The sequence below is a fragment of the Lepisma saccharinum genome, chromosome 1 (assembly GCF_977018435.1).
Source record: "Lepisma saccharinum chromosome 1, izLepSacc3.1, whole genome shotgun sequence".
Lineage (NCBI taxonomy): Eukaryota > Metazoa > Arthropoda > Insecta > Zygentoma > Lepismatidae > Lepisma > Lepisma saccharinum.
This window is the reverse complement of record NC_139229.1, coordinates 68542180-68557856: the sequence shown is the minus strand read 5'-3', so window position 1 is coordinate 68557856 and position 15677 is coordinate 68542180. Positions and strand designations below refer to the sequence as shown.

At 40.9% G+C, this 15677-nt stretch overlaps 1 protein-coding gene across 1 annotated transcript in view; it reads right to left on the bottom strand.

Moving 5' to 3' along the window:
* Positions 1–1030: 1030 nt before the first annotated feature.
* LOC146005169 (mpv17-like protein 2) overlaps positions 1031–15677 on the bottom strand; it is a 28947-nt gene continuing 14300 nt past the window's right edge. Inside the window, exons 4-5 of the mRNA XM_083144239.1 lie at positions 11180–11321; positions 1031–1197 (exon numbers count right to left, since the gene is read on the bottom strand). Of these exons, the coding sequence (XP_083000365.1) occupies positions 11247–11321 (75 nt within the window). The 3' untranslated portion in view covers positions 1031–1197; positions 11180–11246. The remainder of the gene's footprint in view (positions 1198–11179; positions 11322–15677) is intronic.

Sequence of the window (15677 nt, the reverse complement as noted above, 5' to 3'; positions counted from 1 at the left end):
GAACACAAAAAAACTGATTCTACTACTAATCGAAGAGATAGGCAGCCAGCACAACATGACCAGGATTGAAAATGAGTTGGGTCCTACACCCCTCCCCTATTTCCTGTACATGCTTCGAGACCATGCAATGCTGAGGGGAGCTGAGCTGGGGGAGGTTACCCTTAGGTATTTTCAAAAACAATTTCAACTGAATATACTGTATCAAATAAATTCTAACTTTAAATATTATAAAATTAAAAATATTCAGCTACTGAACAGATGGGGGATAGTGAAACCTCCTTCAAATATGAGGGGAGCTGCAAATAAGCAGTACCGGACTGAGATGGCAAGGCTATCAGGGTGTGGAAGGTGTTCAGTGGCATGAACATACCCTACAGCTTCCCAACGACAGCTTTATGTCATGGCGAATAAACACTGCCATAAAAGTGTTTGCCCCCACTGCCTTGTGGGCCTGGAGGGATGCACAAAGGCTAATGGAGTTGGAACCATGTCAGAAAACAAGGGTGTACCTGAAAACCCACAGGTGGCAGCCCCACCACCCAGATACACATATATTTGTATGATGAAATGCAAATAGGTAATATATAAATAACACTATGTGCCAATAATTACGTACGGAGCAGAGACTTGGACAATGAGAGAGAAAATAAAGATGCAGGCAGTGGAGATGAAAATATTTGGGAAGTATATTGGGGAAGACTAGAAAGGATAGAATAAGGAATGAGGAGATCAGGCACAGATGAGATAGTTCGGACACATGGAGAGGATGGATGCAGAAAGACTACTAGTAAGAGCTTACAATGCACAAGGAGTGGGAGACCAAGATGTCGGTGGAAAGAGCACATAGTGGAGTGTCAGGAAAAAATGGAGAGGTTTGACTTCTATGCCAACCCAGCCAGAGGCAAAAAACTGCAAAGGATGATGACACTTATAGTTATTTAAAATATTATAAGAACAAGTTACATAAAAATAGAAATATTTATTCTTCACTGTAATCATATTTACGAAAAAAAATACATTTCTGCACACACACACACAGTGATTACAAACCTTCCTCAAAAGTCTCCTTATAATGGGTGGCACATAATCAACTTTCAAAGATATCACAGGGTTCACACACATTATAGATCATTATTGTTGTCATCTTCATAAGTACTCATAAAGAGTACACAACTTATGGAAATGTCCTGGCATATTCTGTAATCAAAATTACGGGGAATTAAAAAAATTGATGAATCATACATTTATATATATATACACACACACACACACACACACACACACACACACACACACACACACACACACACACACACACACACACACACACACACACACACACACACACACACACACACACACACACACACACACACACACACACACACACACACACACACACACACACACACACACACACACACACACACACACACACACACACACACACACACACACACACACACACACACACACACACACACACACACACACACACACACACACACACACACACACACACACACACACACACACACACACACACACACACACACACACACACACACACACACACACACACACACACACACACACACACACACACACACACACACACAGGGTGACTGATAATTAGATGTACTCTCTGAAAGGGGTTAAAGTAGAGACAATTTGCAATAAATTTTACCATATGATACCCCGTCTGAAAATTAGTAGTTTTTCGAGATAATCGAATTTCTATTGTTTCTTTAAAAAATTACAATTTTCCACATAAAAAGATGAATTGAGAAAAAACTGCTCATTGTATGGAACTTATTTCAGCATTTTCTGATAGCTAACAAAAAAGCGGTTCGTTGAAAAAAAAGTTTTTCCCAAATAACAATCACATGTAAGTACCGGGTGGGTCTAAACTTATCAAGTGATGATAAAAAAAATGCACTCTTAGTTTACTTGGCAACGTATTAATAACAAAAATGGTATGACACGAAGCGTACAAATTACTTTAATTACTTCCTTGTGTCATCTGCTATCCAACAAGGTACATATGTTGCTAACATTCACATTTGTGTACAAGAAATAATACTTCATTCATCTTCATGTGAATGGAATCAATGAACAAAACAATTAAAGAACATTACACGTCTTGCTCAAAGTGGGCACCTCCGTTACGAATGCAGGCACGCAGGTTTTTACGGACATTTGGTCTCGTAACTAGTGATGTGATGGTGTCTTTGCCAGCTGTTAAAATCCTCTCCCTGAGTTCTTCTTGCAAGTTTACTGGTGCCTTGTAAACTAAGTGTTTCATGTGGCTCCAAATGTAAAAGTCGCAAGGAGTCAAATCGATCGGGGATCGAGCTGGGCAGTCATCATGCTGATAAATCATGTCACGTCTTGTAGCTAGAGGCACATCCTCCAACAACATTGCCATCCCGTTCCTCAAAAAATGTTCATAAGTGATGCCATTTAAGATTTGGGGCAGGAAAAATGGCTCGATCAAATGATTGTTGACGGCGCCCATCCATACTTCTGCCTGGGCGTGCGACAGTGTCTGGATGAAAATTACCCAAAGAAATGGATTGGCCGAGGCAGTCTGATTCCCTGGCCGGCTCGATCCCCCGATTTGTCGCTTTGCGACTTTTATATTTGGAGCCACATGAAAGACTTAGTTTACAAGACACCAGTAAACTCGCAAGAAGAGCTGAGGGAGAGGATCTTAACAGCTGGTAAACACGATAAAGACACCATCACATCACTAGTTACGAGACCAAATGTCCGTAAAAACCTGCGTGCCTGCATTCATAACGAAGGTGCCAACTTTGAGCAAGACGTGTAATGTTCTTTAATTGTTTTGTTCATTGATTCCATTCACATGAAGATGAATAAAGTATTATTTCTTGTACACAAATGTGAATGTTAGCAACATATGTACCTTGTTGGATAGCAGATGACACAAGGAAGTAATTAAAGTAATTTGTACGCTTCGTGTCATACCATTTTTGTTATTAATACGTTGCCAAGTAAACTCAGAGTGCATTTTTTTTATCATCACTTGTAAGTTTAGACCCACCCGGTACTTACATGTGATTGTTATTTGGGAAAAACTTTTTTTTTCAACGAACCACTTTTTTGTTAGCTATCAGAAAATGCTGAAACAAGTTCCATACAATGAGCAGTTTTTTCTCAATTCATCTTTTTATGTGGAAAATTGTAATTTTTTAAAGAAACAATAGAAATTCGATTATCTCGAAAATTACTAATTTTCGGACAGGGTATCATATGGTCAAATTGATTGCAAATTCTCTCTACTTTAACCCCTTTCAGGGAATACACCTAAATACCAGTCACCCTGTATATAAACACAGGAATAGGATCAGAAAAGGTGCCAGAAGGGCAGATAAATACAAATGATGAAGGAGACAGTAAACACTTACCGCATGAAGAGAAATAATTCAGCAGTTATTTCTCTTTGTGTGGTAAGTGTTTACTGTCTCCTTCATCATTTGTATGTACAGGGTGGCTCAATAAGTCATTTAACACCCCCAGTACAAGGCTGCTGCGGCATGGAACGTGAAAATGGCGATGACCAATAGTTGCCTGGCCAAGGGGGAACCACATTGACGTCACTCGCATGGTCGGCAGCCATCTTGAAATCAACTTCAGAAATTTAAATGGGAAGGGGGTCGTACGACATATCAAAATGGGCTAGAACTTCACCAGGAAAACAACTGTGACATTTATTTCACCTAACTTTAATTGTTGCAGAGTTAACAATACCACAAAGTTATGGCTCAAAAAGTCACTTAACACCCTCGGTACAAGGCCACTGCAGCGTGCAACGTGGAAATGGTGATGACCAATAGTTGCCAGGTCAAGAGGGAACCACATTGACGCCACCCGCGTGGTCGGCGGCCATCTTGATGTCCGCCATCTTGAATTCAACTTCGGAATTTTAAATGGGAAGGGGGTGATATGATATATCAAATCAAGCTAGAATTTCACGAGAAATGCAATGGTGAAGTTTTTTGCGACGTATCTTTAACCAGTAAAAAGTTATAACTGAATTCTTGTACCAATTTGCTCCTTTTCGAGGTGCTCATTATTTACTGAAAGATTTTGTGTTTCCAATATTTAAGAAATGAAATATACATTCCTGATACTACTACGACCCCAAATTTTAACTATGTTTGCCTATCCTAACCTAACCTTACCATGAATGGTTTGTGGGGCTATCCGTCAATGGTTTGTGGGATTACCCGAGCATGGTTTTTCGACCCCAAATTTCAATTGTTTGCCTTGCCTAACCTAACTTAACCTAACCTTACCGAGAATGGTCAGTATAGCTATCCTTAAATGGTTTTGCGCTAATTGTGATTACGAACCAATAGAAAAAAGAAAAAAATCATAGCAATTTAACGGCAAACGTTCATCATCGAAGACGCCATTTTCGTATCCTGCAATTTTACGATCGATGCCCTGTTGCCAAACTTACCTGTAATCAAATTGATCCACATTACACATGTTCTTCTACATCGTGATTGTCACTGTCGGGCAATATACCGAAATCCATAAGTTCATTAATTATCCCACAGCCATCCTCCTGCACACTCCACCTAAAAATCTGTACAACGTTAACAACTTTTTTACTGTGCTCTTCCGCCATTCTTACACGATCCATGCTCTCCAAGTATGAAATCAACAGTGTGGCAACGCTGTAGACAGCGTAACTAATTGTGAACGTCAAATGTTCATATCAACAAATATGGCTACCATACTTGTATACGGAGAATCATTGCGAGAATTGAAACGCTTATTTTACAACTTCTACACGTTAATGAACAATTTTTTCACCTCACCCCAACATGTTAACTTGAGATAAATCATCACGACTAATTATTTCGTGAGTATAAGACGTAGGATAGAAATTACAGAAGGGTCCGGTATTGTAAAATCTTGCCTTAATGAATAATAGGGGTGTGTTGGACAGAATTTTTGGGGTCGGGACAGGATAGGGACGGAAATTTTTTAAATCCCGACATTCGGGATGAAAAATTTGCAATTTCCGCACATTTTCGGGACGGGAAATGTTCGAAATTTCCCGAAGCTCAGGAAATCTCGAATTCTACACGTCATTTTCACTTTAAGTGATTGTTTTTGCATTTCTAGAATAAAAACTTACAATTTCTGATAAGTTCCAGAAACTTACAATGCAGAAAACGTCGAGAATTTTTAAAGTGACCATTTGGTATTTCCCGACTGCTCGGGATCCTGAAAAGTCGATAAGTCATTTTCCGAAGTCGGGATCGGGACGGGAAATATTTTTCCCGATCCCTGTTCCAACTTTTCGGGATCCCGCACACCCCTAAAGAATAACGTTGAGTCATTTACTGTTGATTATGTTATTTGAAGTCATACATGCTGCTGCTGTGATAGATGTTGGTTGGTGATGCTGTATTTCCTGCAGCCTTGAAAAATTCTGGTCCCATTTTATTTCTCTTTTTTGCTTTTGTATCACTTAACATTGAAAATATTATTTCTGTTTCCACGTTAGAATGTGGCAATGTTAGCACTATTGTCGCGAGAGTAGAAATGTTTTCAAAAAACAACTTGCCTTGAAAGTTCTTGGTAACCGATAACATGTTCCAAAATTCTGATGGAGATTTGTTAGTTAGTTCTTTTTATATCCTACTCGCTAAAGTATCCGGATAAACTTATCCGTTCATTCCAAACCGAGCACAAAGAAAGTGCAACTGACTGGCGAGTAAGCTTTGCACCTTTGCACAATAAAATGTTATTTTTCAAGATTGAAAAAAGTCCCTACGTTTTCCCTCATTTGGCAAATCTGTCCCTACGTGGGCGAAATATAGTGAAAAGTCCCTATGCTTAGGGACATGTCCCTACGGTTGGCATCACTGCCGACACTGTCTGTCAGCATTCGTGCAGTATGAAGCGCCCTCTCGTGGCTGACAACTCCCCCGATAAGCTGCAGGTGCTCTCGCGACAACTGAGGATAAAGAAGCGATGTCTAATCTAAGATTAGATGTCAGAAATAAGGTGCCAGAAATATTTGTATTTGGGAAGACACCTTTTCCAGCATCCTTGCGACAAGGTACGTGCTTATTTCAATTGTAATTGTAACTGCAATTGTGAAAAGTGGAAACATTACAAAACAAGCTGCTTCTGTTATGGACTTCCTCTAACGCAATTTGCCGGGACCTGTTGCATGAAGGTGCCGCTAAGCGGCCGACACGCTCGCGGTAAACGACTGAAATAACCTCCCTGTATATATATATATATATATATATATATATATATATATATATATATATATATATATATATATATATATATATATATATATATATATATATATATATATATATATATATATATATATATATATATATATATATATATATATATATATATATATATAGCGGATTTCCCCTATCTCACGTGTCCCTTGCAATTCTTGATATTGTATGATACACGAAAAACTCCGTGGTGATGTTGTTAGCAAAGATCGCTAAGGCGCCAGGCGTCTCTTGGGTTTAAATCCTGTCCTGGCCTAGACAATGGTGTCATTTGTTATTTCATCATATCATCCTCATCTTCGTGATTAGCCAAAGGTGGCAGAAAAGCAAATTAAAATAATCCAAATCATTCGATCGATTATGGAGATATTTTAGAATGGGTAAGTAATCTTGAATTTCAGTCTGCCCATTATTTGTCTTGGTCAGTTTATAAATACTGTCAATGCTTCTTACAACATCGCAAGTATCATTAATGTTTTGGATTTTGCTCAGAGAAGACTGACAAGTTGTTGTTTTCAAGTCGTCTCTCTTAACGAGGAATGCTAGTGGCAACCCTGCCACGCGCCCCTGGTAGTCATGTCAGAGTAAGCGTTTGCTGTGTTGGGTTGCATACGTACAAGATAGATTTTAAGCGCTTATAGCGCAGAAACTAAGCGCTTTCGAGGTAAACTTTATAGGGAAAAGTTACTTGTTTTAATGATATCTACCAGCACCCAAGCGTTGTTGAAAGAATTTTGCGACACCCTGTATAAACACAGTCAAAAAAGTTTTGCATCACCTGAGAAGTGATGAAAATATCATCTGCAACATGCCGAAGCGGACAAGAACCGATGAAGCAGAGCTCATTGTGTGAAGTAACGTGGTAAACGTGCAATACCGATCGCCACAGTAGTCGGCGAAGGTTAGTTAGGTGTTCCTTGTGTTTAGTTAGCGAAGGCGAGCGAGTGCAGCTGTGTGCATGGCATACCTAGGCATACAATAGTGCAGTTTGATCCGGCAAGGATCATCACGCTACTGCAGACTGGCATGTCACAACGGGCTGTAGCTAGGGCTGTTGGAGTGGCACAAAGCAATGTCTGTAGGACCTGGAGGCGGTATACAGACACAGGAACAGTAGATCGTCAACGGACAGGTCATCCACGGGTCACACCACCAGCACAAGACCGCTATGTACGACTCTCAGCTTGACTACAGAATACCATGACGGCAAGGAACATCGCTCATGCCCTCCAGGCAGTCTCTGCTGTGTGTGTGTCAAACCAAACTGTCTGTAACACACTCCGAGGAAGTGGTTTACGTTCCAGAAGACCTCTCCGGCACCAGAACCTATTGCCACAACATCGGCGCAACTGTGTGCATTGGGCCCGTGCACATTGAAATTGGGGACCCGATCATTGGGCTCATGTGCTCTTCACCGATGAATGTAGGCTCTGCCTAAGGCCAGATTCACGAAGAGGACGGGTGTGGCGAGGCGCTGGACTGCAGGAGCGGCTTCGTGGTGTCCAGGGGGTCCATCCATACCAAGGAGGAGGAATCATGGTGTGAGCAGGGATCATGCTCGGACGTCGAACGCCCCTAATTCCAATTAGAGGGACTCAAACAGCTGTTCGTTATGTCAGGGGCATTCTCCAGACGACTGTCGAACCATCTCATCAGGAAATTGGTGACGAATTTGTCTTGGTGGATGACAATGCCCATCCACACAGCACACAAATGGTGCACGATTATCTGCAGGCGGTGATATCCGTCGCATGCTCTGGCCAGCGCAAAGTCCCGACATGAATTGCATCGAACATTCATGGTCAATGCTAAAAAATGCGATTGCAAACTGTCCTGTGGCTCCCACCAACCTTCGTGAAGTTTTTCTTGCGGCACAGGACGAATGGAATCGCTTACCACAAGATCACCTTGATCGTCTCATCCTCAGTATGCCACAGTGTGTTCAAGACCTTCTTGCAGCCAGGGGAGGACACACCAAGTGGTAGGTAGGCAATGTTTCTGATGGATCCGCTATGACGATCAGTCTTCATGTGACAGTTCTTTGTTTTTCGCCTCCATCATGAATTGTGCCATTTTAGTTTTAAAAACATTTCTGAGAAAATTGTACGTTTTTGTTCCCTTTTCATTCAACATGTTTTGTTCTTCATCTTTTCTTTTGTATTCCCACTGTCATTGTCAATAAACTTTGTGCTTCATATATATTTTGTCATTTTCCTTCCTGATGCAAAACTTTTTTTACTGTGTTTATATATATTGATTGATGAGGGGAACTGAGCAAACGTTAGAACATCACCTCTTCACACAGTACACTGAAACAGATACCTAGCATACCGCTGGCATTCCTCCATTGCTACTAGGTTCGGCCGCCTGATAGAGGTAATCAACCTGGTGGTAGAGGAATGAAAACCTGCAGGGTCAACACATTATGACAGAATAAAACGTCACCTTTGGGATGAAAATAGGACAGTTATCGTAGATCACAGAAACCATCGGGATGAGCACGGTAAGCGCCGCGAGCTAGTTGAATCACGGAGGATGTCCGAGGCGAGACGAGATGGTGATTCCGGCATGGGCCTGCTGGTAGCCAGCGGCGATCGATTGGGCCAGGTAAGTGTGGAGAGAGCTCTGTCTTCTACATCTTCCCTCTTCTTGGCCAGGAGGGCCAACGAGTTAAACTTAACCTCTCACTTCGCTCCACTATTACCAGCAAATTGATCAACGAGAAGACGACGACGGCCTGTTTGTGAGATCGCGACAATACGAGGCGGCAACAAGCGAGAAGCCCTAGAAGCAGTCCAGACGACGGAGGAATGTTAGTGCTAGGCTAGCAGTATGCTAGGTATTGGTTGCATGATTGGGTCAGTGTACTGTGTGAAGAGGCGATGTTCTAACGTTTGCTCAGTTCCCGCCATCAATATATATAAAAATGGCGTAGGAGACAGTAAACACTTACCACAATTGAAGAAAAGTTCGATATTTCGAGGCTATGACCTCATTTTCACAGTAGGTAGAAAGTATGGAGTACAAAAGCATAGAGGCACAGAATACTGACGCCAGCGTCCGTCAGCACAATGGTGCAAGAAACAAGTGATAGAACATGGGTTTAGCGAAAAGATCCTTTCACCAGTGTTTACTGTGGGATGGATGGTGGGTGGGTGGGTTGTGATTAGGGGGGGATTGTGGTAAGTGTTTACTGTCTCCTATGCCATTTTTATTTATCTGCCCTTCTGGCACTCTTTCTCATTCTATCCCTTATATATATATATGTATATACATACATATACACTCCTTTTTCTTTCTATGGAATTCTTTTTTGCCACACAACAAACATTATTATGGTAATGCTGGCATCTTGTAATCATGGGGTTATGTGTTCGATTCCCAGAGGATTGCACAGCGGTTTGGATAACACTTTAAACTGTAGATGACGTCCTGATTAGCCCGAGCACAAGTGGACTTTAAAAAATGAATCTTTGACTAAGGGAGATGTGGTTAGCTTCTTCCGTAGAGAATTATCCTACTGCCAACATCTGAAACCAACCATCCACATTGTTCAGCAGAGAGGAAATGCAAATCTGTGATGTGGGCCAGTTTACACCAGTCAGCAGTGCTAAGAACTGGACCCCCTTCACTTACCCACCCTGTCTAGTTCGCTGTAATTTTTGACACACTTTGCACTTATTTCTCTAGTTTGTTGCAAAGTGCAACAGCAAGCCATCTACTTGATTTGATGTCACTTAGCCTATTTGATGTTTGGACCATTTGCACTATGTCCTAGAGTGGTGTATGGTCATGTGATATGTGCTAACCAATGAAATTAAAGAAAAGCAGGCATTCATTGAATTTTCTGAATTCTGACACCCCTATTCTTGTGTACAGCATCTAGTTGGTTGAACACAATTTCTTTACACCAGCCACACACCTGCATTATACCTGGCATCAAAAAGTGTAGAGGACTTGGCTGGACTACCACCCAACTTTCAACATAAATATGGGGCAAAACACTGTTCCTGCATATCACCACTGTCTGAGAAAACACTTATAAGCCCATGACGGCCAGGGTGTACCTTACAACAGCCAGCCTCACTCCCACGCATGTCTAGGTGGAGGTGGGTGATCATTCAATCATTTATGGGGTGACAGCACAACAAAGCCCCAGTCATCATCGTAGGTTTCCGTGACTGGGTTACGCTACTCATTAGTAGTTCCCAAATTTCTTCATGATGGTGGGTTGCCACCAGTCCCATACACTGGCTGGAATTTCAGGAAAAGTTATTATGCTTCCCCCAAGGGGACTCGAACCAGTGCACGTCCCATAGCCAGAGTCCAAATCGTGCCACCTTAGACCATATAGTCATGATGCGGGACATTGTACATCAGTGTGGCCACTCTAGGACCATGATAAAATTCAAGTATAATTCCCGGTTTTCAAGGTGAAGTTTAAAAAAATGGAAATATATCTGCAACACAAGTCACAAATGTTACGGAATTTAATAATCCACACAAAATTGTTAATTGTACAAGGATTTCAAACTCAAATTTACATAATCAACTTCAAGATATCTTATCTTGCAATAATCTTCCCTCTGGCAGATTGTTCTGCAGAGGACACTAGCAAAGTAAAAGAACAGAGAATTCTGTTTTATTTTCCATGCAGCTTCCTTTTTCTATTCCTTGATAAACATGAAAGCTAAACTGTGAAAACTTGCCTCAGGGCATTTGTAAATGTATGCATTTATTTGGATTAATAAAAGGTGAAATTTTTCACGTCTAAGGAGAAAAATTCACGTAGAATTCACACATAATTCCTGGTGAGTACACACCCTGTATATGCAAAACAAATAAAATAATGGAAGTGATGTACATACCACAATAAGTACAGATCCATTCATCTCCTCTCTGAGAATTTTGGTGAAGTGCACTGAGACAATGCTTCTACACCAGTGATTTTAAAATCTGCCGCAAACGCGATGATGGTGAAGGCACTGGTTTTTCTTTTTCGAGATGGTCCTGTAAGTAAGATTCAAGACAATAATACAGGCATTAAAAAAACAGTAAATAAATTTAAAAAAATAACTGTATCAGAAAAATGCAATATTCAACATAATAGTCTATTATTTGCTCATCCGAGAGATGTAGAAGAAAGTACAGACATAGGCAAAATAATATTGCATCTTAATTGAAGTTTTATTCCCACGTCTCTAGTTTAATTAATCCTACCTCAATTGGCTGCCAATGTTTTGATAAACATATGTTTTCTTTCTTACGGCAGGAGGAATGTTCGAGTCATATATTACAAGGGTCGTTCAAGGTTGACTATGACTTTTGTAAATAACAAAATTGATGAATAACAAGCATGATAAAATGTGTGGAGGACGTTAACGTAATGCATCCACAAAAATTCACAACACTTCCATACTGTCTAAATATTATGGAAATTGAGCAAAATTCATATTTTTCATTATTTTTGCAACATTGAGAGAAGACAATGCGATCAAATGATTATCTCATGTGAAATCATAGATATTTCAAAGCAAAACTCTGGTAGAACTACAATATAGTTCCCATGGAAAATCAATATACTGAATTCTGAACTTGTCACCCGACGCCTAAGTGGGCATAAGGGAGAAGAAGAAGAACTTGTCTGAATTGTTCCAATTTTCAAATATTGGTATCAAAATTATTGACAAGGGTACCCCATGGTATAAATGATTAAAATTAGAATTAAAAACATTAATGTTGTTTAGCTGAAGTTGGGTATGTGACTTAAATGCTGGGAAGAATTCGATCGGAAATTCAACGATTGATGTGTTGTGGTGTGATATCATATCCCAGTATGGATAAATGATGAAGGTATGTAGGTTGACACACTAATGAAATATTTACAAAGATGATGATGATGATGAACTTACATCATAATCATCTTCATAAATATTTCATTACTGCGCCATTCATATGAACAGATTATTTCAATTGCAATTTGAATAGTTTCTACTGTGGGGTATGCCCATCAACTCCCAAGATCCACATGCAAAGCTTTGTAATATGTGACTAAACATTCAATGTGCCTTGAAAAAGAAAACGTGGTTATAGAAACAAGGGAAACTATTAATTCTTCTTGGTGTAATCATGATTAGGATAAATCATGTATTGATGAACATTGCTGACAATCACTAAACTGCAGAGAATATCAATCGAATGCCTGAATCACACGGAACTCGATTTCCAGTAGGAAAACCCTAGTTGGCGCTAGACGGGCTACCCATTTGCTAGTTTTCGCCTAACATGATACTTGTTAAATTGTTACCGTAGTTGTTGATAGACTTTTGTTTACGTAAGACATTGCACAGAGCAGACAATCTGTAAAGATGGACGAGCAATTTGAAGAATGTTGTAGGAGAATTACTGCTTTGTGATTTTATTAAAAAAAGAAAAAAAGAAAAGTATGGATTAGAGATTGGTTCGAAAAAATATGGTAATCAATGTGTACTGAACAAGCTTTTTAATTAACTCTGGTATGCATATTCATTATTCATACATGAGATTCACAGGATTCATTCACAAATTCTTAAAAAAATCAAACATTTCATTTAATACACTTGTAATAATAAGGATTTTAATTTTCGTCTAATCATATTTGTCACGTATACATCTCATCGCTTTGCATAAATACCTAAATATTAATGAAGTGAACATGAATGCACTGCACGTCATCTCTTTCCTTTTTTTTTATCGAGAAACTAACAAAAACAGCCAACGTTCGGAAACCAGACAAAAAACTCCCCTTTGTAAACTCACAGATTATGTTCACATGGCCAAACTTTGCTCTGATTGGCTCCTCCACAGAATCCAGTCATGGAAATTCAGTATCACAATTAGAACATGTCTTTAGACTAGTTGTGTACTTGCTCACCTGCTCATGACACTTGTTACCACTCTTGTGAGGTATACTTTTGTTCCCACAATGCACTGCACAGAGCAGACAAGCTAAAAAGATGGACGAGCCATTTGAGCAACAACATTGTAGGTTGTAATGATAGAATCACTACAAGATCCTTTTTATTATTAGTTTTTATGTATGTTCAATGTTATTTTTTTAGTGACAGCCATACTTCTTTTTTATGCAGAGCTGGCCTACGTGACGGTGAAAGCCAGCTTGCAGAAGGTGGGTAGTTTCAAAATCTTGTCCTTTCAATCCTGAAAGGGGGTGGACAAAGCCCAGTTTACGTTTTTTTTTTCGAATTGCCTATATCAGGGAACCGATTGAGTGACGGGGGTTGGCATTTTTACGTTTTTTGGGCAAGAGCAGGAGCAGGAACTCTTTGGAAGGTTCTTCCGAGCCGGTAGAGTGGCGGGGCAATAAAATGGCTACCGGTCACGGAAGAACCATTTGCTTTGATCAAAATACATAGATAATTCCATGCACTTTTATCTTGATTCGTTTGGTTACAAGCCAACGCTTAGTTTTCGGTGGACATTTGTTATTATTATTAGAGAAACGTCGTATCCGACGGAATTGAGGGACATGTTTAATTTCATGTACAGTATATGTCTATGCGTGTCCGAAAAACTAAATAACTTGTTGCGCGAAAGTATTATTTTAAATTTGTTGATTCGAATCTGTCAAGGGTCCGGCCCAGGGACAGTGACAGGGTGGAAAAGAATCATAAGAGTTTTTTTTTTTATATATAATTTCAAGAACAGCGCATAATTAGTTGTTGTAATTTCAACCAAGTTTAGTCTATTTTTTTGAGGCCATTTTCATTATAAACAAGAAAGGGAGGGAATTCGAGAAACATGTTATGCATACTAGTGACAAGCTAGATACATTTTTTAACTAGTACTGCGGGTCTAGGCCAGCGTACAAACCTCTCCGATGTGTGTGTGTATATATATATATATATATATATATATATATATATATATATATATATATATATATATATATATCGTAGCATCATCAGTGTGAGGAGAACGAGACGGAACCGGAAGTTGGGGCCCTGCAGAGTTGCCAGGTCCCCATCGAAGAAGAAGTGGTGCGTAGAACGAAAAAAACACTGTTTCGTCACCAGGCTCGTCGTAAACTGTGAGTGTGTAGGATGAGTTGGGAGGGAGGGTGGGAGGGATGGGATGGCTTGGGAGGGATGGTGGGTGAGGGATAGGCATTACTGGTTGGCCTTGTTCAGGCCAGGTGGAGTGGTTGCACTCATGGCCGATATATAGGCCCTCTCCCATCTTTTGCGAACAGAGGTGTTGGCTGGTTGGGGTAGGAGATAGATGATCGCTACCCGGAAGCAGTCGTTGAAACTGATGTTGTGGTGGTTGGTGTGGACGGTGGCAGTGAAGTCCACATCCAGAAAGGTGATCTGGTTAGGGATGTGGACGTGCACATCGAGGGAGGATGCCTGACTACCTCCATCCACATAAAACCCACCAACCACATGCAATACCTACACTTCTCCAGCTCCCACCTGTTCCACACCAAAAAAGCCATTCGCCCGACCCTGTGGCCGAGTGGTTAGCACATCGTGCTGCGATGCCAAGGGTCCCGGGTTCGAATCCCGGTCGGGCTTGGTTGTTTGTGAATGTCCATTCATCAATTTCATCACTCATCCCCATCTTCGCAAATTAGCCAAGAGGCACAAAACGCGAAGTAAAATAAAGTAAATCAATCAATCAATCAAAAAAGCCATTCCATTCTCTCTGGCCCTCAGGGGACAGCGCCTGAACACTTCACCCACCTCCTGCAAGAATTATAACCTCCGCCTACACCAGGCCCTGGTCAACCGTGGATATCCCTCCATTCTGGTCACCAAGCAAATATCGCGAGCTGCCTCACACACCACTACCACCAAGAAACCTGCTGCCACCAACACACCTGCACTCATCACCCAATATCATCCCCACCTCAACAAAATCAGGCACACACTGCACTCTCTTCTCCCAATTCTCCACAGTCATCATGAAACCAACATATTTCCCGACAAACCCAGAGTGTTTTTCAAACGCCACATCCCTAACCAGATCACCTTCCTGGATGTGGACTTCACTGTCACCACAACGTCAGTTTCAACGACTGCTTCTGGGTAGCGATCATCCATCTCCTACCCCAACCAGCCAACACCTCTGTTCCCAAAAGATGTGAGAGGGCCTATATATCGGCCATGAGTGCAACCACTCCACCTGGCCTGAACAAGGCCAACCAGTAATGCCCATCCCTCACCCACCGTCCCTCCCAAGCCATCCCATCCCTCCCACCCACCCTCCCAACTCATCCTACACACTCACAGTTTACGACGGGCCTGGTGACGAAACAGTGTTTTTTTCGTTCTACGCACCACTTCTTCTTCGATGGGGACCTGGCAA